Raw genomic sequence first — 24,142 nt, forward strand, 5'->3', positions numbered from 1 at the left:
GGATGATATGCCCCAACAGTGTTCCCAGAAGGCTGTGCCTGTTAGGATGGAAAGCCCTCCAGTGTTTCTCCAGTCTTGACAGGTGTCTCTGGGATCTCTGTGTGCCCCGGAGTCCTCTGATGCTGGTGAGGGAGCTGCCCACATGCAGCTGCATCCTTGATCTGCTCTGTTGCAGCCCGTTTGTGCCTAGACAACGTGCTGGTGGCTGAGGACGGGACTGTGTTCTTCGGACCACCGCCTTCCAATGGTACACACGGGTCACTCTCAGGGGGGCAGAGGACCAGAGCTGCCTGCCAAGGTAGGAAGGAAAACTAGACTGTGGTTGCTCTTCTAGGCTCCTACAACTCACTCTTCCTGGCTCCCGAGGTGTCTGAAGAGAAATTGGTGACGGAGAAGGTAAGTGCATCAACTCTTGCGCGATCCCAGCCCTTTGCCCAGTCGGTGGGTCGGTCATGCCAAAGGGCCCAAATGCTACACCCACCTCGGGTGTGGTGCTGCCACAGCGATGTGCACTGCAGTTACTGGCGTGCCTCCTGACCCTGGGCGGGACACACTCCTATCCCGAGGGCCTAGACCCCTCTGCCACTTACAGGCTAATAGACTTTTACAAACTTTAAATGAAATTAACTAAATTACACTCAGAACCTGGTGCAAACCACCACCCTGGGGGCCAGGTTACCAGATCCTTCTAGCTCTGGCTCACTTGGTACTCGGCGGACCGGAACCAGGTCACTTGGAGGGGTGAGACAAATGTGGAGGGCGGGGCCTTGAGGGGCTAGGGCAGAAAGGTTTTGGATGGAAGGAGTAAGGGAGCAGGGTGATACCAGATAGGGTAGAGCAAGCCCAGTGGTTTTCAACCTCTTGTGCTGGACCCTGTTGCTAGAGAAATGGCCCCTGGGAAATTCCAGAGGCAAACGGAACCTCCCCAAGGCCAGGTTTTCTAGCCAGGGGCGAGGAAAAAGCAAGGTGACTTCAGATGCCCTGCCTGTGCCTTCTGCTTATGCAATGCACATGGGGCCTACTGGGCTGGCTGAGACCGAGAGCAACAAGGGTGCATTGACCTTGGCTGCTGATGCTGAGGATCCACCCACGACAGTTGCAGGGGAGCTAGAACCTTAGACATTTGGACAAGAAAAAGAAATGATACCAAACGTTGAACATGCCTAAGGAGCTTGCCCTAGAAAACCAAGCATTCGTGTCATCAGAATTCTGGAAGGAAAGAAAACAGTGGGTGAGGCAGAAGAGTAATCAAGTAAGGAATGAAAAATATCCAATTATGGCAAAAGACATAAGCCCACACAGACAAGAAACGGGAAAGGAAATGGGGATAAAGCTAGAGAAACCAACACCAAGTTATAGTAAAACCTCTGACAGCAGAGATCAAAAGAGAAAGCAAAACAGTTTCTATGTGAACAGGGGAAAAACAGTTCAAATGTCAGTGAGTTCCTTCTGGATGACCTTTCACCCAGAGTCTTAGGAAAACACCTTTGTATCAAGATGCTCTAAACTAAAAATAAATCACAGGCTGTCATAGTACTATACTTCTAAGCAGCGTGAAGACTGGGCTGGCAAGATGGTTCAGTGGGTAAAGCTCTTGCTGAGTTCAAGCCCCACAACCCAGGGATTCTGTGGTGAGAACTGACACTACAGAGCTATCCTCTGTGACTTGCACACACATTGCAGTACCCAAACACACCATCAACACACACAACAATAATGAGGTGGGGTTTTGTCTGTCAAGTATAAAGACTGTGTTGAAAACAAGGCTCAGTGGTTCAGAGCACGTACTGCTCTTGCAAAATATCAGAGTTTTATTCCCAGCAACCACAGCAGGTAGCTCTTGTAACTCCAGTTCCAGGACACACACACATACACACACACTAAAATAAAAGCACCAAAACTACAGCTGAAGAAATAAGGCTATAGATTGCACTGTTTAGGTAGAATCCCAAGGAATCTACCATACAAACCAACAAACAAACTCCTAAAACTTACAAGTAAATTCTGCAATGTCACAGAATACAAGATAAACATTCAAAAATAATTATGAGGATGGAGAGATGGCACAGCAGTTAAGAGCACTGGCCACCCTTGCAAATGACCATGGTTTAATTCCCAGCTCTTGAATGGCAGCTCACACCCATCTGTAACTCCAGTTCCAGGGGATCCAGAACTCTCTTCTGACCTCAAAAGACATCAGCCATGCATATAGTATACATACATAATGCAGGCAAAACACTCATACACATAAAATCAAAACTAAATATTTTAAAAGTAAAAAATGCTTAATTTTTTAAAACTTTAATAAACACCGAACTGGCAATTTCTCCATCACATGGCAACAGTTGACTGTGGGCTTTGCTCTTGGGCTGACTGTAACCTGAGTGTCTGAAATATCCCAGCTGTGCCTTAGTGAAGCCTATGAGAGCTAGAGGTTAGCTGGGTAAGAATATTTAGATTGTGGGAAATATAAATGCCACACATCATGACTCAGCTACTATTTTATTTATCAGCCAGACTATTATGGTTTGAATATGAATTGTCTCCCACAGAGTGGTGTGTTAAAACACTTGTTCCCAGGAGGAAGTAAGTCAGGGGTGGAGTCTAGCTGGAGGAAGTCAATGGAGACTCATTCTCAGGGCTGTATCATGATCTGCCCCATCCATACTTTTTCCTGGCCACTGAAATAGACCGTTTTGCCCCACGTTATCCCCGCAGTCATGGCAAACTGGCACCTCTGTAGTCATGAGCTTAAATAAACACTTTCTCCTTTAGTTCAGTATGTCAAGTACTTATACTGTTGTTTTTTCAAGACAGGGTTTCTCTGTATTGCTTTGGAGCCTGTCCTGGAACTCACTCTGTAGACCAGGCTGGCCTCGAACTCACAGAGATCCTCCTGGCTCTTCCTCCTGAGTGCTGGGATTAAAGGTGTGAGTCACCAATGCCCAGCTTCAAGTACTTATTTAATCATAGTAACTTTAAAAAACAAAATAAATAAAAAACTGGGGCAGGCTGGGGAGATACCTCAGGGAGAGAGCACTGACTGCTGATTCGATTTCTAGCACCCACGTGACAAGACAACGAAACTCATCCACACAAAACTTTTAAAGTAAATTCTGGTGGCAGGGATGTGGATGTGGGGTGATTGCTCTGCCTGCCTGGATAAGTGGTTCTAAAGTCTTGGGAATCATTTGTGGAAATTTGGAAACACTGAATGAGGGAGACTAGAGAAGTCCTAGAAAGCCATAAACAGAGCTCAAAGGGCAATTCTGGTGAAAGTTCAACATGCTAGAGGGACAGAGGTGGCATGTGCCTTTAATCCCAGCATTCTGGAGGCAGAGGCAGGTAGATTTCTGAGTTTGAGGCTAGCCTGGAGTACAAAGTGAATTCCCTGTCTGGAAAAAGAAAAGAAGAAGAAGAAGAAAAAGGAAGGGAGGGAGGGAGTAAGGGAGGGAAGGAGGGAGGGAGAGACAGAGAAAGAAAGAAGTAATGGGGAGGGTAGTTTAAAATGCTGATAGAAATGCAGGAAAGGCTGGGTGCACATGGTTTCAAGTGGAAAGGAGACTTTACTGGGAATTGGACTGGAAGCCACTTGTGTTCCATTCTGGCAAATCACTTCAGTAAGAGACTGAATTCAAAAGTAATGGACTCATTACTTTTATGAGGGAAATTTCAAGACATCACATAGTTTAGGTTGTGGCATGATTCTTGCTGACTGATTTTAGCTAGAATTTACAATGCAACTTGGGATCAAAAAGTAGAGTGAAAGTTTGAGACATTTGCAGTTTGCGTCTAACAGAAGCACTCCTATGCAGACAAAGTGTTGTTCCAGGGTGACTTGCTTGCAACAGATCAGCCTGGAAACATGTTTCCTTAGCACTCCTTTCAGTGAGTTCAACCTTCCAGACTCTCAGAGACTGTCACAGCCATGGTCCCAGTGAGTTCAGCCACTGCTCCAGCTCACAGCACGTCTGGCATCACCCACAGAATGCTGGGGTTTTGCAGAGAGTGCAGGAGTTACAAGGGCCCTGGAGGCTCAAGGAAAAACTTCAAAGGGAAGCAAGGCAAAGCCAGGCAGGTCCTTGACCGGACTGTGTTTTTAAAGCTCTGAGGCTAAAGCCTAAACTGCAGCAGACATGTATAGCATCCCTTTATTTTGTTTTTCTCAGGTGTTGGTCACAGTGATGATAAAAATGGCTAATGATCAGTTAGCAAAACCTGCTACACTGTGTGGCCCAGGAGATGAAAAAAAGTAATCTCCCTCCACCCAGAGGTTTGGTTTTATCTGATTGTTTTGAAATTGGGTAGCCCAGGCTGGCCTCAAACTCTCTGAAATCTGCCTGCTTCAGCCTTCAAAGTGCTAGGATTAAAGGTGCATGCCACTATCCACTGATATGCTTTCTCTAATGTTACTTATCAAGCATTCGGAAGGCCAAGGCACTCGGATCTCTTTGAGTTCCAAGGCCAACCTGGTCTGGGCTGTGATAGCCAGGGCTACACAAAGAAACCCTGACTCAAAAGAAAAAAAAAAAACAATTTTTTTAAATGACCAAAGAAAACATCCCAGGCACATGTGAGAATCATGTATTTGCCAAAGGCTGTTGCAAGATGATGCAGTTGAGTGAAAACTAAGGAGACCATTCAGTATGAGCCATTGGCCTGATAGAGAACTTCTTAACCCCTGAGCTATGCACCCCTCTATCAGAGAGACAGGGTGACTGCTGTGACCGCAGAGGGCTGTCCACTCAGAGCCATGTTGTTAAGCATCTGGCAGAACAGTGTTAATTGGAAGGGAGTCCCCCCAGCTGGGCAGGTTCTGGGTGATCCATAAGCAAGTGGTTCTCAAACTATTAGGTTTTGGTCTCATGAGGAGGGAGACAGCAAGTCTGACTGCAGTCTTTTACAGTGTCTAAGACCCAAATGGATGGGGGAGGGGACCTGGTTCTGTTAAACATGTAGGTTCCCCTGGCTGTGACCCTGGCTTCCAGGAATCTAGCCAAGCAGGGGCTCCAGGCAATGAGCAGGCTATTGATCTGAGGTACTAAGCTCTGGGATGTGGGCAGTCAGGTCCAGTGATCTCCCCTGGCCTTACTGTTACCACCTCTTTGTCCTCTGTCTTCCCACTATCCAGGCCTCTGTGTACTGTGTGGCTGCAGTTCTGTGGACAGCAGCCAAGTTCAGTGTACCCCGAGACCACAAACTGGCCCTGCCACGCAGGCTCAAGACACTCCTTCTGGATATGGCCAGACGCCATGCCTCAGAACGGCCATCTGCAGCCGAAGCCATCAAGGTAACTGCACGATGGCCAGGCCCTTTCACAATCTCAAGGGTTAGGGTGGGGGGGGGGGCAGTAGAGAGGTCATGGCCACAGCCTGTGATGCTGAAGTTGATGATGACACTTGTCACCTGAGCAGGCAGCATGTTAAGGATTGCCACATTTTGTACATGACCCTGTCACAACACCCTCCTTCCCAGTGCCTGCCTCTCAACTCCCCAATGTCAGACAGCCTGTGACATCCCCCTTGAACCTGTTACCTGAGACTCCAGCTCTTCAGTTTCATTTACAGCCATAACAGGAAATCTAGACGCCAGGCTGCCCAGGACTAGCATTATACAGAAAAGCGCCAACGGTCTGACGCCAAGGGTCTCAGTCACAAGTGTTCCCTACTGTATCAGGAGAAATGGGGCAGGTGCAATAGAGCCAATGTCTGCCAGGCTGGACTATCCTGGAGGGATGTCTCCTTTATTTCAGGTGTGCAGCAGCTACCTCCTCCAGCGAGGCATGGACAGCAGCAAGATTCTAGCCCACCTGTGGGCATCCACCTGCAAGGCAAGACAATGCTTCCCAAAAGTTACAAGGACTTATTCATGCTACCACTTGTACCCATGGGGCCCTGTTTGTCTCCAGCTGCTTTGTAGACTTAGAGGGAATCTGGGGAAGAGGCAGTGACCTGCCAGCTGCCTTCCCAGCAATCCCTGCGGAGGTGTGCTGCCCACCACTGCACAGTGCAGGCACTTATCAGGAAGACTGCCCCTTGATGGTCCCCCCAGCAACCTTTACATAGGAATCTGTAACCCCCTAACTGGGTGGGGGATCCAGAAGGGGTCCCACCCCAAGAATTATAGATAGCAGTGGGCAGGAACCCTGGGCTCTCTGGCAGGCTTTGGGGGTTAGTCCTCCACTATTTTCACATTCCCTAGAATCCCACCACAGCTTCACTGAAAAGGCCCGATGGCTCTGACTCTCTGTGCCAGCTCCCCCAAGCCATAGAACATCCCTGGAGGCCGTGTCTGGTGGCTATAAAGCATACACCCATACTATACATCCTCAGCCCCAATGAGCCCCAACTGACCATTTATGACCTTCCATCCCAGGTTCACCCAGAGGAAGAGACCATTGGTCTCCAAAATGCCTTCTCGATGGTTGAACTGATAACTCCCATGGAGCCTGCTCCTGAGCGTAGTCCAGGTGGGTCTGCCCAAGCCTTCCCACTCATTGGCTTCTGTACCCCTTAGCCATTAGCTGACCTCTGTTCCTCATTGTAGTATTGCCCTGAGTGGACACTTGCAACACATTTCACCCATAAGGCAGGATCATCAGGTCAAATCTGTCTGCCCTTGGCCCAAGTCTTATCTTCCCTCACTGAGGACTCTGCCACCTGCTAGTGTTCTCTTTGTAGTCAGGCCCAACCTTCCTTTCCCGGTCCATATCTGTAAGCCAGTGGATAAGGGATCCCACTTCACCAGCATCACAGCCTCCTGGCTATGGCCCTGTCTCCTCACGATAGCTCTTCTCAGGCATTTTCACACACACGCTTAGGCTCCAGGGCTTAACCTGACATTGAACAAGCCTATGGATATCTGTGGTGTCTAGCCGTGGAACCTTAAGTGTAGGGTCATTCAAAGGTAGCTGCTGATTCCCCCTACTGCTCCTTTTGTCCTCCAACTACCTCCTGTCCCCAGGCTTCCTGCAGATCAGCAGTGATACCAAGCTTGCTGCTGTCCCAGGGCCTGTGCCTAGTCTACCCCCCTGCAGCAAAGAAGCCTGCGAGCTGCCAGCAGCCTACACCTCTGAGGCTACTCACTTTAAGCCCATAGTCCTGGCTCAGGACACAGGTGTTTCCAGGTGAGTGTCCCCCAGTTTTCCCACCAGCCTGGCCCCACAGCTGCGACAGCCCCCAAATAACACACAGAGATGATATATTAGATATAAAGCTGTTGGCCTGTTACTAGCGTTTCTTATTGGCTAGCTCTGTCTTAAATATTAACCCATTTCTATTAATCTAAGTGTTTCCACATGGTCTTGGCTTACTGGAGAAAGGGTCCAGACCTCTTTCTCCTCTTGGCCCTACATTTTGACTCTCCTCTCTTACAACTCCCAGAATCCTCCACCTCTCCTAGTCCCACCTATCTTGCCTTCCTATTTGCCAACAGTGCTTTATTCATTAGCCAATAAGAGAAACATATTTACAGAATGACATCCCCATCATCTCCTCTTTTCTGTCTAAAATAAAAGAAGGGTTTTAACTTTAACATAGTAAAATATATAACAAAACAATTATCAAATAACTATTGTTAACAATATTCTCCCCACTCCATGCTAACAGTGGTCCCAGGCACAGGTGGCCCCTCCTGAGTTCTCTTCTCTCCCTACAGAGACCAGTTTGCCTTGTCCTCAGAGTCAAATGAGAAGCCCAAAGATGGAAGTGGCCAGCTGGACAGGGAGGGAACGACAAAGCAGGCATCCCAGAAGCTTGTTGGGGACCCTGACCTGAAGGTGTCTGACCAACTGCCACCTGGTCTGGGGCTGCAGAAAGCAGCTCCAGATCCTGCTGGTGACTCAGTGTCCCACAGCTCAGTCAAGGAGTGCTCCTGCCCACATGGCCCTTCTCTGGCCACCCACCAAAAAGGAACATCAGGGACACTCAGCTCTCTTGCCGCTTCCCTGCCCCCTGAGCACAGGCCGGATGGTCAGGGCCCACTAGGAGCCACTCTCTCCTCGGGGTCCACCTCAACCAGCCAAGATCCTCGACACCCATGTAAGCCACCCAGGGGCAAGGCTACAGTGACTCCCAGCAGCCCTAAGGGCCCAGATGGTCATTCTGAGAAGCCTCGGCCAGCAGACCGCAAGCTCTGTCCATCCAGTGTGGATACCTCATTACCCCCTAAGATGACAGCCTGTCCCTCACTGCAGGAAGCCATGCGCCTCATCCAGGAAGAATTTGCCTTCGATGGCTACCTGGACAATGGGCTAGAGGCTCTGATCATGGGTATGAAAGCCACAGGGGCCACCCTGGAAACCCAAGACGAGGGAGAGGTTGAGGGAGGCAGACCCAGTCCAGAAAGCATTGGTATGAAAGGGACTCAGGCTCACACATCTGTCCTGTTACAGTCAGTCAGAACAGACAAGGGCAGCTTCCAGTTTACATCATGTAGGAAGAGAGCCTTGCAGCCCAAATCCCTCCAACCCCAGAGCCCTAAGACCACCTCCCAGTGATCCAGTGCAAGGGAATCAGGAAGCCTTCCTCCTTGTGTAACCTGACCCATCCTTTGCAAACCAGGGGAGTATATTTACGCCTTGAAAGACCTCACCTTTGCCACCTTCTGTGGCGCCATATCTGAGAAGTTCTGTGACCTGTACTGGGATGAGCAATTGCTGCGGAACCTCTTCAAGGTCGTCAATGGGTCAGCCTCACCCTCTGAGAGGTAACTATCTGGGCCCACCCAGCATTCCCTTTCCAGGGTTCTAGGCAGATCAAGCCACCAAACCCTGTTGGCTCAGTGCCTACAGCTGCCCTCATCCATTCTGGCTGCCCCAAAACAGCCCAGGGCAACTCTGTGGTGTGACATGTGATTCTTGCTGGTGTGCATGGTTGGGGACAGGGGCAAGAAAGGAAGGAGTCACTGGTAAACAGAAGTTTTCCTTTTTAACAGCAAAATTGCCCTAGGCAGCCAGGCATCATGGTTTACAAGTGTAATCCTAGTTCTTGGAAGACCCAGAGGCAGGAACATTGCCATAGTTTGGGGCCAATATGGATTACATACTTAGTTCCAGGTCAGCCAGGGCCACATACTAAGACTCTGTTTCAAAAAAAAATAGATAAACAAGCAAATAAATAGCCACTGGCAAACATGCTTTCCCATCCTGCACCCAACCCAACAGCATATCCACAGCTCTGAGAAGGCTCTCTGGACTATACCCACCCGCTTTCAAGCGGGGCCGCTGTGGAGCCAGTGCCCAGAGGGTCTGACACCAGGCAGATGACAGGGTCCTACCCTCCCCAGTGTGCTCAGGTGACTTTCCATGCTGGTGCCTCTCTGCATAGGCCTCAGGCCTCAACCCAATGGGGGGCTGACTGATGTTCTCCTTACCAGCACTTCTGAGGAGCCTGGATCCCAGCCAGAACACTCACCCAGCAGATGCTCAGTATCAAGCAAAAGGCCCTCACTGCATGGACTGGGTAAGAGACACGGCCTGAATCGTGAAGACAGGCAAGAACTATTTTCAGTGGGGTCCCCTGGAGAGCTGCAAGAAAACTTCTGTTGTCAAGGATAGCCCTGTGCTGGGAGACATCCAAGAACCCCACCTTAGGGCTTGGGGCTCTCAGGGGACAATTCCCCATCCTTTTACTAGCCAGCATGATACTGGCTCTTCGCATCTATTCTGAAAGTATAAGCCCCTTAAATACCAGAGTTGGCCTTTCAGATTGCTATCCAGAAACCCAGATCAGCTTAAAACTCAAAGAGTTGGGCCTAAGGGTACACGCCTTTTAATCCCAGTACTTGGGAGCCAGAGGCAGAATGATCTCTGTGAGTTTGGAACCAGCAAGCTCCAGGATAGTTAGGACTACATAAAGACCCTGTTTATAAAAACAAACAAACAAACAAAAGCCTCAATAAGCAGTTTCAGGAAGAGAGGCCAGCCAGCCGTGGGGACCAGTGCAAGGCTGTGATCACCTGGCTCTGTCTACTGACCGTGATAAGACTGTTGTGGTGGCATCATCCCCATTTAAGTAAATCAAGGAGCAAATGATCATGTCTTGGGCACAAAGTCTACTTGCTCCTGCATGGCCAGAGGCTGCTAGCACAGAGAGAAGCTTCTGGAGTTGTCAGAGTTCCAAGTACCCTGACAGGTTTGTATGTGAAATGTATGTATATGACAGAGCTAGGTTTGATTTTTAAATGCTCTGGAGGAGCACATAGGACCATAGGGAACATGTCTGGTTGAGATCAGTTCTAGGAGAGGAGGAAGTCCAGGTCCCAGAGAAGTTTGAAACAGGGTAACAGAGTACCTGAGGGAGCTGGTCCTGGCTAAGCCTGTTTCTGCGCTGCAGTGTGTCCCCTCCCCCAAACCCCTTTTCAGTTCCGACTAGCACGGTAGCTGTGGCTAGGGTCTTTCATGAAGGTGTCTGGGTTTCCTCCCCAGCTGAAGGTGGTGGGGGGGGGTGCTACCTCCTGACCATCATCTTTCTTTTAAGGCAAGGAGAAGCCAGCCACAACCTGGGGCAGTGGGGGGCCCTGCTCGCCTACAGCACTATCGGATATAGACTCTGACACGCTCTCTCAGGGAAACTTTGAGGTTGGATTTCGGTCTCAGAAGTCAATAAAAGCCACAAGAGAGCAACAACCAGGTGTTGAAGTGGATGGGCAGCCAGGCCCAAGCCAGGAGCCAACCAGTAATGCCTCAGACACAGTGGCCCGGCTTGCCAAGTCTGAGGACAGTGGTCCAGCTCTGTCCCCAGGAGCAGCCGATTTCCAGAATTGCAGCCCTGGCTGGTCCAGTGCCTTCTATGAAGCTGACTGCTTCGGAGCTGATGTCTACAACTATGTGAAGGGTCTGGAGAGACAGAAGGCCAATGGGCACACAGAACTGGAAGCCCAAAGTCCAGTGAGTAGTACTGGTGGGGAGGGCATTAGTGGCCTTAGTAGCACTACAGGCAAGGAGGCTTTTGCTCAGGCAAGGCTTCCGGCCACCTAGGCCCTATCCAGACTGTGTCTAGTCTCAGGTCTCTACCACTGTAGTGGCCTGACTTCCTTAAGCCTACATTGGAGGTCCTACACTGTGGGCACATGTTCCCACAGCTCGGAAGCAGAGAATGCCTTTTCCCATTAGCTGTGTCTGAGGCTCCCGGATGCCACTACTCAAGGAAGGGTCACTTGGCCTTTTTGAGCACAGTAAATGTTGGGTTAAGTTTCCTGCAGATGGCTGCAGGTGCGGGAATCTCTTCCATATGGAGTATTGACCCTAGGTAAGAGAAAACACCAGAAGCAGCAGTGCCTCAGCAAGTTCAAGCTAGACTTGGGGTCAATGTACACTAGCAAGGGTTTCCCTGGCAGGAAGCATGGGGAAAGATCTGATCAATAGGGAGAAAGGAGTCGTGAAGTTGTCAACCTGGCCAGCATGGTATACAAAAGAACTCTGATAGCTCTGGAGGTGCTGAATGTGAGGCAGACCCATTTCTGGGAGAAGGGAGGGAGTGTTGGTAGCCTGAGTATGTCTGTATGTATGGCATATGTGAACCACAGGCATCTCCACACTTTAGACAGGCAGCTCCTGCTACCCCAGCCTCCTGGCCTGATTTTAGGCCTTGCTTCTGCTGATCCAAAAGACCTTCTCTTTGGAATTTAGAGGAATGCTGTGATTCAGTTCATCTTTATCTTCTTTTTGTCTACAATTTCTGCTTACTCAACTTCCTTCTGATTGTTGTTTTATATGTAACCGGATTGATATTTATTAGCCTTTTTCCAACTCAACTCAGTAGCCCTCCTGCTTAAAATTATTCCTCAAATCTCTCTCTCTCTCTGTCACACACACACACACACACACACACACACACACACACACACACAAAGCTTTTTAAAATTCTATAACAAATTCAGGATCAGATCTGGTCATAGGCAGAAGCCCTCACTACTTAACTTAGATCTTATGTCCTGAGTCAGCTTCTCCAACATCCTATGTGTTGCATGGATTTTAGGTCATGTGCATTTCTCCAAAGTAATTCAAAAAAGTCCTCAGAGAATCTGATTGCCATTAGTATCGAGCAAAGTGGTGCTAACAAATGTCAAAACAAACTACAACCCAAGGTTATTGACACCAACTTCAGTGAGTTCTTATGAGACTCCTCTAGTTCCCTAATGCCTCAGTGCTCACAAACCCTCCCTAGCAGGGTACCAGGATCACAACAGAGTATGAGTGGACAGCTGCAGAGGCCCCCAGCCCTCAGGCCCCATTCAAACTAACAGGATGCAGGTCACAACCTGGAACACAGCTTACCCTGTAGCTTACGCCTACACTGTTCTGAATCTTCATAGACCCTCACTGACTAGACAGTGCCCTAGACGTGCACTGTCCATGGGGGAACCACCAGTCACTGGTAGCTGCTGATCACTCAAACAGTGGCCCACATGACTGAGAAAGTGACATTTTCATCGTAGTTTTACTAATCTGGACATCCTCAGATGCCCAGCGGCTCCATGTGGGGAGCCTAGGTACAGGGCATCTCAAACCTGGCTCTAATCCCTGCCCACAAGAAGAAACTGTCTGGCAGTCCATCCAGTAGGAAGCAGATTGAAAGCCAAGATATCTGATGCCAGAACCCAGACTCTCCTCTGGAACCTGACATGGGAAAGTAGTGTCCCAGCAATTTGGGGCAGTTAAAAAAGCATCTAGCTGGCTTCCTTTCAAGCCAGTTTTCTCCAGTTTTTTGGGTGAATTCACCCAGTGAGGGTGAGTGCTGGCTGAGTGGATTCACACCATTCACCAGGTGAAGTGAGTGCTGGCTGAGTGAATTCACACTCTCAACAGTGAGCTGGAGCAGGACCCAGAGGTCCTAAGCTTCTTGGCTTCACAGTGAGACCGCCAAGCATAGCCATTCTGCTGAAGTTGTTTGCTTTCAATGACTGCCCAGAGCCTGGACAGCATAGCCGCCTGGAAAAGCTGAGGTAAACCCTGTCATGCAGTGCAGCCAATCTCCACAGTCCAGCTAGTGGATTCCCAAAGCAAGACTGGGGGTTTTATCTGCACATTAAAGAAATTTATATGGCTAGGTTTCTTAAAGCCTAACTTGAAAAGAAAGGCATAGCATTCAGCCCTTTTTGCTTCCTGACTGGATACAATGTGACCAGCTATATCCTACCTTTCCAGCAAAATTTCCCTGCTGTGATGGATATATTTCCTAGAAGAGAAAACCAAAATAAACTTTAAAAAAAGAAGGAAAGGGGGAGGAGAGAAAGGGAGGGAAGATGGAGAGAAGGAAGGAAGGAAGGAAGGAAGCAGACCATGGCCGTGCCAAGCATGTGGTACACACCTGGAATTCCAGCATAGGGAAGATAAGTCAGGAAGATTGTGAGTTCAAAGTGATGGTGAACTATAGAGTGTGTTCTACACTAGCCTGAGACATCAGGCTAGTCTCAACGAGAAGAGAAAAGAGAGAAAAAAAGAAAGTGATTAAAAACCAGAAGGAAGCCATTTTGGGAAGGTATCCAGCCCTGGGGTAGATTCCCCTCTCTCCCCACAGTGCAGTCAGGCTAGAGATACTGCCGCCTATGTGTTCAAACAGGGAGCAAACAAACATCAGAGCCACAGTTCATTTCCACGGGACACAGGAGCACGGCAACCACATACCCACAGGTCCATACTGTCACCTGTGTGTCCCCCAGAGCCTGACAAAGTGAAGGACCTGGAGAGAAGGCTCCCTGTGGCCACAGAAGAAAGGCAGCCTGCCCTGATCCCAGTAGGAGCCAGGGCAGCTGGAAACGGTAGAGGGGACTATCAGGCTACACATACAGAGTTTGCCTTTGTTACTGAATAAGCCCCTGTCTCAGTAGACCCTGATTCTGCAGCTGATCCTCAAGTGCAAGGAAGCCCTTCTGTGTTGGAAGTGTAGAGATCTCTTCAGAAGCAGCCAGGTGGGACTGGGTGAGGGGAAGGATACCTCCGGAGACAGACACATCCTAAGACTGGACCATGTCTCAGGAATCAAAATATGACCCTAGGTGAAGATGGGGCACAAGGACCTTCACTGTGCCTCCCCTTTGGGCAGTCAACCCATGATACTAGTAGGGTCTGGCATCCTTGAGGGATCATCCATCAAATACTGGTTTCAAGGTGAACCCCTCGAGCCTGCTCCTAAGATGTTCCCTCATATGTTTCCTTTGTCCTTCTTATGTCAACCAAATGGCTCCAGCCCTGTGACCACTCAGGCAGCCCACTAAGTTAATGTGTCTTCTGTGTCTGCATCTTGTATGGAAGACAAGTGGTACCTGAACCCACGGTTGCTCTGGCTTCACACACTACTATGCTTCCTCTTAGGAGCTGGAACAGCAGCTCATGATAGAGAAAAGAAACTACAGGAAGACCTTAAAGTTTTACCAGAAACTCTTACAAAAAGAAAAACGGAACAAAGGTAACACTGCACAACCAGCTACCTGCTGCAAATGAGGTACTTCATGGCCCCTGAAAACCATGTGCTGACTCTGCTCTGCCCTCAGGTTCTGAGGTAAGGACCATGTTGTCCAAACTTCGAGGACAGCTGGAAGAAATGAAGTCCAAGGTGCAGTTCCTAGGCCTGGTCAAGAAGTACCTCCAGGCAAGTAGCCTTCCATCTTGCCCTCCCGCCTCTGGATTGAGTATGGGCCCTCAGACGGGTTTCCTTCAGTCGTTCTGTCGATCAGGACACATTAGGTCATACACATAGGGCCTGTGTCAGGGTTCAAAGTACTGAGAAGCCCTGCCACCCCTGAATCAGTAGCAAAGTGACTCATAGACATGCATCTAGTGGCCAGCCATAATTCACTTCCTTTCCCCACAGGTCATGTATGCAGAGCGCTGGGGGCTGGAGCCCTGTGCTCTGCCAGTGATTGTGAACATTGCAGCAGCTCCCTGTGACACGTTGGATTTCAGCCCCCTGGATGAGTCTTCTTCCCTCATCTTCTACAATGTCAACAAACACCCATGCAGCAGCCGGCAGAAGAAGGCCCGCATCCTGCAGGCTGGCACGCCACTGGGACTCATGGCCTACCTCTACTCCAGGTGTGTCAGGTGCCCTAGAAAGACCTTTTGACCCTGGGGCACAGGTTTGAGAACAAAGAGGAGAAGAGCAAGGGATGCTCTGTCTGGCATGAGTTGTGCAATTATTTAGACTTGTTAGAATTTAGTTTGACATTTGTTAGCTTCCATCTACTGCATGGCCAAGCTGCTAGCCAGAGCAATCTGTCGCAGTCCCCACGAGACCTCCTCAGGCCCTGATGCTTGGTCACAGGGTATAGCCAGGCCGCACTATGGGAGAGCCTAGGGCAGGCTGCAGGGTTAACAGGTGACAAAAACAAAAACCTCACACATGATCATCTGCAGAGGCCTTCAAGGCACCACCTGGATCCAAATCACTAATCAAAATATGCCATAATGGGCACAGAGCACTATCTGTGGAATTCTATGTATCTGTCTCTCTGAGTGTGAGCACTGCTTTAGTGACAGCCTGAAAACTAAGTGCTGAGTGCTTGTCCCTATTGCAGAAAAAGTCCTCAAATCTACTCACCTGTGCCCAGGCTCAGGGGGTTATTCCTGGGATTTAGGACTGGGCTTTCATCCCTTCCTTCCTTTCTCCCTCCAGTATCATTCACCCCGCCTCCCTCTGACCAATAGAGCTCCAGCCTTGCCTTGTTTCTAGATAATTCAAGCTCCCTGCAGTCTTGTCACCTTAATGGCTGGTCCTATATCTATGCCTGGAACCAGAAGGCATTGTCACCTCCGTAGTCCTAACACAATTTTGAAGTCCTCTTTGAGCAATAGGCTATCAGCTTCAAATCTGATTGGCAGGCAGCCTTGGGAGAACAATTAGGAAACAAACCTCCCTTTATAGAAGCCCAGGCCTCCTGGGATACACTTGATGTGTGCGTGTGTAGTGGACACACATATGTATGGTCTTTTGAGGTATAATATAGTATGACATGTACTTCACTTGTGATGTACATGCTGTGGAATATTATATAGTGTACATAATTGTGTGTGTGTGTGTGAGAGTTTAATGCCTATTGTGTGCATGTCATGTATTTATGTATACATATATGGAATATGTTATCAGTATTGTATGATGTAATGTTTGAGTATGTGTGTATGGTGCACATATAAAAATGAGGCCTAGTGGGTACTGGAGGTACTGTGTGTTGTGGTATATCTGATACATGTGTGGGTTTGTGTGCTGGTGGTGTGTGACACTACTCCTGGAGAGACATGAATAAATATTTACTCACCCCAGATAGGAAACCAATGACAGACAAAAGTAACAATACCATCAAAGTCTTTCTTGGTAAACCAATGAGTTTATTGAAGTTACATATAGGAATATGGGGGAGGGATTACAAGAGCATGGATGGCTCAAGGGTAACATGAGTGACTACTCATGAGAGCTAGAACCCTTGAGCTCACTGCAGGACTTGCAGGCAAATCAGTGGGCCACAGTCTCTTCTTCTCATTGAGCATGGTTGGTCAGAGACTGTCTCTTCCATACAGGTGATCTCAGCCTCTCCTAGGCAGCTCGGCTGGTCTGGGTCTCCTCAGCAGTCCTTACGACTTACATAACTTTGGGAAGGAGAGGCTTTTGTGTGTCTGGTAAATTTCAGGGACTTCCTGAAACTTTTGAGTTCTTTATTTGCTCACAATGAGCCTCTCTTTAGAACATCTCATTTAAAGAGCCTCCCTCTAGAGTAGGTGAATGTGTTTGCTGATGGATGTGATCACATGTGGGAGTATGTGGTGGGTAGCAGTACTGTGTAATTTGATACGAGTATGCTTATAGTCTGTGATGCATATCTGAGCAGAGAGCAGTGGAAGGCAGGGCTCCATGTTGAAGTAAGCATTCACAAGAGGTTTGCTCTAAGTATTCTGTGGGCACTGCCTCTGTAACACAGGCTGGGTAGGGGACTACTTAGTCCCTGGTTTGAAACATGGCTATCAGTATCCTCATGTTTAAGAAGCTCAGAGAGGTGGACCAGTGACCAAGCATCCTTGATCTTAGATATGATGTCTTTCACCTTGGAACTCCTCTGAGCAAGAGGCCTCTTGCAAGGTTACTGGCCATCAGATTGCCCAGATTGTCAAAGAGTCACATTTAGGGCTCCTGTAAGTGTTCCTTGCATGAGGCTTTCTGGGAAGCACCAGCTCTGGGTTGATATGTTTATTCAATGAGAAATGACAATCCCCCACCATACACACACACACACCTGCCTACTGTACCAAGGACAACTGTACACAGGGCTACCTCCCTCATGCAGCAATTTCTCCTGTGCAGCTCACAGAGCATGCATACCTGCCTGACTTCCCAGCCCTCAGTGCATAGGACACAGAACTATGGACACTGAGAACCACTGTGATGGGCTGAGAGTGAGGAGGGCCTCACCAACCTCACAAGAGTCATGAATTTGAAATTAGATCAGTGACTCCCTTTTACTCCCCCAAGGAGTCTTTCAGTAAACTACTGTGTATAAAGAGTATGGTTTTTTCCGCCTGCCGCTGGTCTTGTCCCGCCGCCGCGCCAGCCCCAAATAATGCACAGAGACTCTGTATTAGATATAATTCTGTTGGCCCGGTACTAGTTTCTTATCGGCTAGCTCTGTCTTAATTATTAACCCATTTCTATGTATTTCCACGTGGTCTTACCAGAGAGAGGTGGCTGGCGATTCTGCCTCCTCCAGACTCTCCATCTTGACTCTTTCTACTTCCTCTTTCTCCTCGTCTCCTAGTCCTACCTAGCTAGCTTTCCTATTGGCCAACAGTGCTTTACTCATTAACCAGTATGAGAAACATATACAGAATGACATCTCCCATCAACTGTGTGCTGCTCTCCCATAGAATGTAACATCTTTACCTACATAGCTGTGTGTATGAGCACACAGCTCATACACACTCACACACAAGATTACACAAAACTCAGAGTTTGTCACACCACACATTGTTCTCACACATTTCACACAACACATACATAGAAATCTCCCAGGTAATCTCATACTCTCATTGCTCTCACCACATGGATCTCTCTCTCTCTCTCTCTCTCTCTCTCTCTCTCTCTCTCTCTCTCTCTCACACACACACACACACACACACACACACACACACACCCTGAGAGGCTGCACACATGTTAACATTTGCACTTAAAACACACAGGCACACTCACTCATTCCAGGACACTCATTCACTGCAGGGCAAGGTTGCAGGTAGGGTCCCGGCTGGCCTAGGCCCAAGGCCTAACACCACATTCTACCCTCAGTGATGCTTTCCTTGAGGGCTACGTCCAGCAGTTTCTCTATACTTTTCGGTACTTCTGCACACCGCACGACTTCTTGCACTTCCTCCTCGACCGCATCAGCAGCACCCTATCCAGGTACCACCACTTGAACTCCTGGCTAATAGGGGTGGGATCCTGGGGCACCTTGTTTCTCCTGTGAAGGACCCTAACAGGGATGAGGGTGCAGATGAAGTTTCCCTGGGAAAAGTTAGGACAAGATGGTGGGACTGAGGGATCATGGGTAAAGGAATCTAGCAGGGGATGGCAGCTGGAGTTTATGTGCTAGGGTGGGGAAGAATGCTGGTAGGGCCCTTACTGCTTCCATAAAAGGAAGGGGGTAGCCGAGGCCCAAGCAAGAAAGTAACAGAGAGTCAAGCTCACCAATCTGACAAGGATAGTCTAAGGGCCGAGGCCTGTGAACCATAGATAGCTTCTTTCCACAGGGCACCCAGGCCAGCAGATTGGGGGAGGGACACCAGACTGGTGCCCAGAGGGGTGGTGAACATGAGGGGAGTGTCCTGCCTTCAACCCTCAACTGGCCTGTTATCACTTGGACTCCCCCTGAACTCCTTACCCTGCGCATGCCCAGCTGGGGCCTATGCTGAGGCTTACCATCTGCCTCCAGGGCTCACCAGGATCCTACCTCGACCTTCACCAAGATCTACAGGCGGAGCCTCTGTGTCCTGCAGGCCTGGGTGGAAGACTGCTACACTGTGGACTTCATTAGGAATGCAGGACTTCTGGGACAGCTTGAGGATTTCATCTCTTCCAAGGTGACTGCTGCACAGACCGGCCCAGGCAGCCTTCTGGGCTCCGGCAGAGAAAAGCACTGTGTATCCCAGGAACAACAGTGACACCCTGTGTTCTGCCTAGATCCTGCCCCTGGACGGCACTGCCAAGCACTTGCTGGGCCTCTTGGAGGTGGGCACGGAGCGGCGAGCTGAGAGTACCTCTCGAGGTTCAGACCTGGAGGACCCTAAGGAGGCAGAGGAGGATGCCAAACCTTTTAACGCCCTCTGCAAGAGGTTCTCAGAGGATGGCATCTCCCGGAAGGTTGGGTCCTTTCCTGGGAAGGGTTTCTCTTGACAGGAATGCATCCTGGAAGACATGCAATTGCATGTATACACATGCAGAAACAAGACATGCATGTGCCATGCCCATAGGGAAGTGCACACACACGGACATGTAAGTGCTGCTTATTCATGACCCAGGCTCTTCCCTGCTGGGCTGACACTTCCTGCCATGGACTAGTAGGGTTGACTTTATCCTAGCCAGTGTCCTACTGTGGCTTCCTAAACTCACTGTCCTGATCCCCAGGGCCACAGCATGAGTGGAAAAATCCACTGGGGTCAATGAATGGTCCCATCTGACCCTTCCCAAATGCTTACACTTCCTACCAGTACATGGAGACAGCCCCAAATTTGAGTAGTGTGCATGGGTGGTCTGTTCAAGTGACCAGGATGGGAATCCTGCCAACAAACCTGCATGGAAGGAATTTAGTCTCTGGCTCTACTTGAGCCAGTCTGGAGTCCTGGGTTGGACCAGCCTACCCTCACTCTGCCCCATCCTGGCCTGGCCAGGCCCATTCAAAATGGAGTGGGACACCTGTCTTATTTGCAGAGCTTCTCCTGGAGGCTGCCCCGGGCCAATGGCCTAGTGCTGCCACACCATAAGGAGCGTCAGTACACCATTGCATCAGCTCTGCCTAAGCCCTGCTTCTTTGAAGACCTCTATGGCCCCTATGCCAAAGCCAGTGAGAAGGGCCCTTACTTCTTGACAGAGTACAGCACCAACCAGCTCTTCACTCAGCTGACACTACTGCAGCAGGTATGTGGGAGTTGGCACCACCAAGAGAAGGACACAGACCTCTACATTTAGGCCAGCTGCTGGTAGGCCCAGGGATGCTCTGGTGTTGTGAAGCCTCAGCAGACTCTTTGTAGAGGGACAGCTGGATGGTCAGTAGAGGGGTCTGGTTGCTGAGTGCACATGTTCTGTCTTTAAAGCAGGAAGACCCATCCCAGCAGAGATTCTCCTATCCAGCTACAGGGAACGCAGAACCCCATACGCTGGGCATCCCCCTGCCAATACGGTTCCTTGTGTCCTTTCCCAGCCCTGGGCACCGATCAACTACTCTCCCTGTTCCTGCCCTCAGCCCAGAGCCTAGGCAGGCCATACCCAGGTCTTCACCATCTTGTAACCCAATGTCATGAGGCATGTGACAGTGCTGAGTGATCCTTGTCAATGTCATAAGCCCTGAGGTGACCTGCACACAAGGAATTCTTCCAGCTGAGCCATGACATACTTAACAGGTTGATCTGTAGTTGCATAAATGGCTCCAAAATACTGAAGCCCTCTCTGGGACACCATCTTGGCCATCAGATTCTTGGGAGCAGTGGACTGACCAACTGCTTCTGTATCTCCAACAGGAATTATTTCAAAAGTGCCACCCTGTCCACTTCCTAAATTCACGGGCCCTGGGTGTCATGGACAAAAGTGCAGCCATTCCCAAGTGAGTATTCACTCCCGAGGGTGGCCCTGGGAATCCTTGGTTTGGAAGGTTTATAGGAGGGTCTAGCGAACTGGGATTCCCCTAAGGTCTCCTTGGATGGTCCTGGCTGAAGGGAGACATTTGGTTCTCATCCTGCGGGAAGGATGCCATGACTTTCTTCCAATAAGCCCAGAGGGCCCACACTCCGAGGCCTTGGCAGGACACATTCTCACACTCCCAGGTGACTTGCACCATTTTTCTTCCAGAGCCAGCTCTTCTGAGTCTCTGTCTGCGAAAACCTGCAGTCTATTCCTACCTAACTATGTCCAGGACAAGTATCTGCTACAGCTTTTGAGAAACGCAGATGATGTCAGCACCTGGGTGGCTGCTGAAATTGTGACCAGTCATACCTCCAAGGTAGACACCTCCATGGCTGTGAGGTCAGAATGACCTGTGGAGCTCTGCACGGCAGTGCTCCTGTAAGACCAAAGTCAATCCCTTCTCCAGGTGCAGGGAATCCACTCTCTGTGTCTTGGTGCCATAGTCAACTCAAGGCAGACAGAAAAGAAAATGAGGTGCTTACTAATGTCATCAGAAACTTCCAACACCATCAGTCCCTGTGTTCACAGTAGTCACAGCCCAGCTTGATCCTGTCTCCTCTTTCTACCGAGGATAATCCAGACCTGTGGACCACCTGCAGGATGTGTGAAACCTCCAGCAGGACACTGTACAGGAGACTAGACACAGTCTTTTATATACATACACACAGTCCTGCATACATAGTCCCTCACAAGATATACTAACACATGGGGGGAGAACATGGGAGGCAAGGAGGGGGAGAGAAACACACTGACTGACTCATGGACACGATCTCTCAGTTTCTCTCACACAGTTCCTCATGTTCACAGCCCCTCACACACACAGTCCATATATCCAGCCCTTTGGAACTAGCCACATACAACACACATAGTTCTTCATGGACATGGTCCCTCACATACTCATAGCCATTACACATTGTCCTTTACACAGCTGGCAGCTTTCTTGTAACTAACAGAATGCCTAGCTTACACAAGTTAGGAGGAACAATTTTGGGATTTTTGATTTGTTTGTTTTTAAAGACTTATTTATTATGTATGCAGTGTTCTATCTGCATGCATGCCTCCTGCAGCCCAGAAGAGGGCACCAGATCTCATTACAGATGGTTGTGAGCCACCATGTGATTGCTGGGAATTGAACTCAGGACCCCTGGAAGAGGTCAGTGCTCCTAATCTCTGAGCCATCTCTCCAGCACAGAACGATTTGTTTTACATAGAGCTCCGGGGATTTCAGTTTATTATGGTAGGGATGCAGTAGCTCATATCATGGTGGACAAGGCATAAAGCAGAGACAAGAAGGGGCCAGAGCAAGGTATTAGGTCCTTCAAAGATAAGCCCTTCCAGATCTACTCCTTCAACTATGCCCATCCTTCCATAGTTCTCTCATAGTCCATTCGGACTTTGAATCCATCAGTGGAATAAATCATTCGCTAGACTAGAGCCTTTATAGTCTAATCACCAATGGAAACAGAAACATAGAGATTCACTTTACTAAATGGCATATTTCCCTGTAAAGGGAGACTTTTCTCCCTTTGGTCTTGGTACTACTAGACTGGTTTCTCTCTGCCCTCTTGATCCGGCAGTCCATTATGAAATAACCACTCTGAGGTTTAATACCTGTCTATAGTTGTTTATCCAAGGGCTTAGGCTTCTTATTTGCTAGCTCTCTCTCATAAATTAATCCATTTCTATTCATCTGTGGCAGTGGTTTACCAAGATGATGCCCTAGCATCCTGCCTACCTGGTGGCTACATGGTAGCCATTGGCCAAAACAGCTTTATTCATCAACCAATAAGAGAAACATATAGTCATAGCATTCAGAAAAGCATCCCCTATCATTTCCCAGTCCAGTCAACAATAAGGATTAACCATTGAATACATAGTCTCTCATAATATAATCCTCAAACTCCTTCATATACACTATATAGCCTCTCACACACAAAGTCTTCACACTCCCTCATGCACAGTTAATTCACATACACAGTTCTTCCTACTCACTTAGTTTCCTCACTTAGTTCCTCATATACAGTCCATCATAGTCTACCAGTCACAGTATACCCCTGTCTTGTCCCATCTTTGCCTGAGTCTATTTATGGATGTCTTGTCATCCTGAGATACCCTGCTTGCACTGAGACAGTGATCCTCCTAGCTAAATTCCTGGCTACTGTTCCTGGTGGACAACCCCTACACTGCAGGATATCACCAGGCTTGTGGAATTCTAATACTTTGCTCAGTATTTGGTCAACGACAAGGTCCAGCTTTTGTGAGGCCAAACCTGGGTTTCCCCTTAAGTCCTATGGGCCTTGAGCTAGACTGGGGATGATTCAGTCTGCTCGCAGTCATGTCCTGGACAGCCCAAAAGGAACTGTCTTAGTTTACCAAAAAGCAAGTTGTGGAGGAAAATGTTTATTTGGTTTACATTTCCATATCATCACTCATCATTGAAGGAAGTCAGGGCAGGAACTCAAACAGGGCAGGAACTCAGAGGCAGGAGGTGACACAGAGGTCATGGAGGAGCTGCTTTTCTAGTTTACTCTCCATGGCTTGCTCAGCCTGATTTGTTATAGAACCCAGGATGCCAGCTCAGGTGTGGTACCACCCACAATGGGCTGGACCCTCCCTATCAATCACTAATTAGGAAAATGCTCTACGGACTGGCCCACAGCCTGATTTTATGTAGCCATTCTCGCAATCGAGGATTTCTCCTCTCAAATGATTGCAGTTTGTGTCAAGTTGACATAAATCTAGCCAGTAAAGACCTTCACCTGCCTCAGGTCAGGGCCTCCTTCCAGGTTCCCACCCAGGAAGACCAGTTGTGCACAGCTTCTCAAGACAGAGTCCTCCAATCCTAAGGGTCTGCACCTTCATCCAGTGAAAACTCTAATATACTGGGCTCTAATTTCTTCCCCTAGTCAGTACAAGGTGGGACCAAGTGGGTTCCTTCCTACACAAACAAACAGAAGGGCTGATTGAGCATGAGGATGCATAGGCTATCTGTGCAATGCAGCTTTTCCCCTCTGCAACAGGAAGGATGGAGATCTCAGACCATGGTGGGTACCCATCACCACCAGGACCACAACTTCCATAAAGATAACTCAACCCCAATGATCAGGGTTTCAGCAGCATGAAACCCACACTAGCTACACAAATTCAACATCCACACTTCTGTCAGAACATAGGAACAAAGGACTTGGGCTTCTCAGTTTGCTGTAATCTGTGATGATGTGATTATCATGTATGACATTAAAATGTGTCAGGGGCTGGGTATGGTGGTG

At 48.9% G+C, this 24,142-nt stretch overlaps 1 protein-coding gene across 1 annotated transcript in view; it reads left to right on the forward strand.

The window, feature by feature from the left end:
* Kndc1 (kinase non-catalytic C-lobe domain containing 1) overlaps window positions 1–24,142 on the forward strand; it is a 48,251-nt gene that overhangs the window by 20,046 nt on the left and 4,063 nt on the right. Inside the window, exons 8-26 of the mRNA XM_051193283.1 lie at window positions 176–247; window positions 335–396; window positions 5,132–5,290; window positions 5,753–5,830; window positions 6,376–6,469; window positions 6,964–7,126; window positions 7,657–8,270; window positions 8,562–8,706; window positions 9,376–9,461; window positions 10,479–10,888; window positions 14,315–14,408; window positions 14,494–14,591; window positions 14,814–15,034; window positions 18,267–18,380; window positions 18,910–19,057; window positions 19,158–19,337; window positions 19,905–20,111; window positions 20,711–20,793; window positions 21,039–21,189. Coding sequence (XP_051049240.1) covers window positions 176–247; window positions 335–396; window positions 5,132–5,290; window positions 5,753–5,830; window positions 6,376–6,469; window positions 6,964–7,126; window positions 7,657–8,270; window positions 8,562–8,706; window positions 9,376–9,461; window positions 10,479–10,888; window positions 14,315–14,408; window positions 14,494–14,591; window positions 14,814–15,034; window positions 18,267–18,380; window positions 18,910–19,057; window positions 19,158–19,337; window positions 19,905–20,111; window positions 20,711–20,793; window positions 21,039–21,189 — 3,179 coding nt within the window. The remainder of the gene's footprint in view (window positions 1–175; window positions 248–334; window positions 397–5,131; window positions 5,291–5,752; window positions 5,831–6,375; window positions 6,470–6,963; window positions 7,127–7,656; window positions 8,271–8,561; window positions 8,707–9,375; window positions 9,462–10,478; window positions 10,889–14,314; window positions 14,409–14,493; window positions 14,592–14,813; window positions 15,035–18,266; window positions 18,381–18,909; window positions 19,058–19,157; window positions 19,338–19,904; window positions 20,112–20,710; window positions 20,794–21,038; window positions 21,190–24,142) is intronic.

Source organism: Phodopus roborovskii, unplaced genomic scaffold (genome assembly GCF_943737965.1).
Source record: "Phodopus roborovskii unplaced genomic scaffold, PHOROB, whole genome shotgun sequence".
Classification (NCBI taxonomy): Eukaryota; Metazoa; Chordata; class Mammalia; order Rodentia; family Cricetidae; genus Phodopus; species Phodopus roborovskii.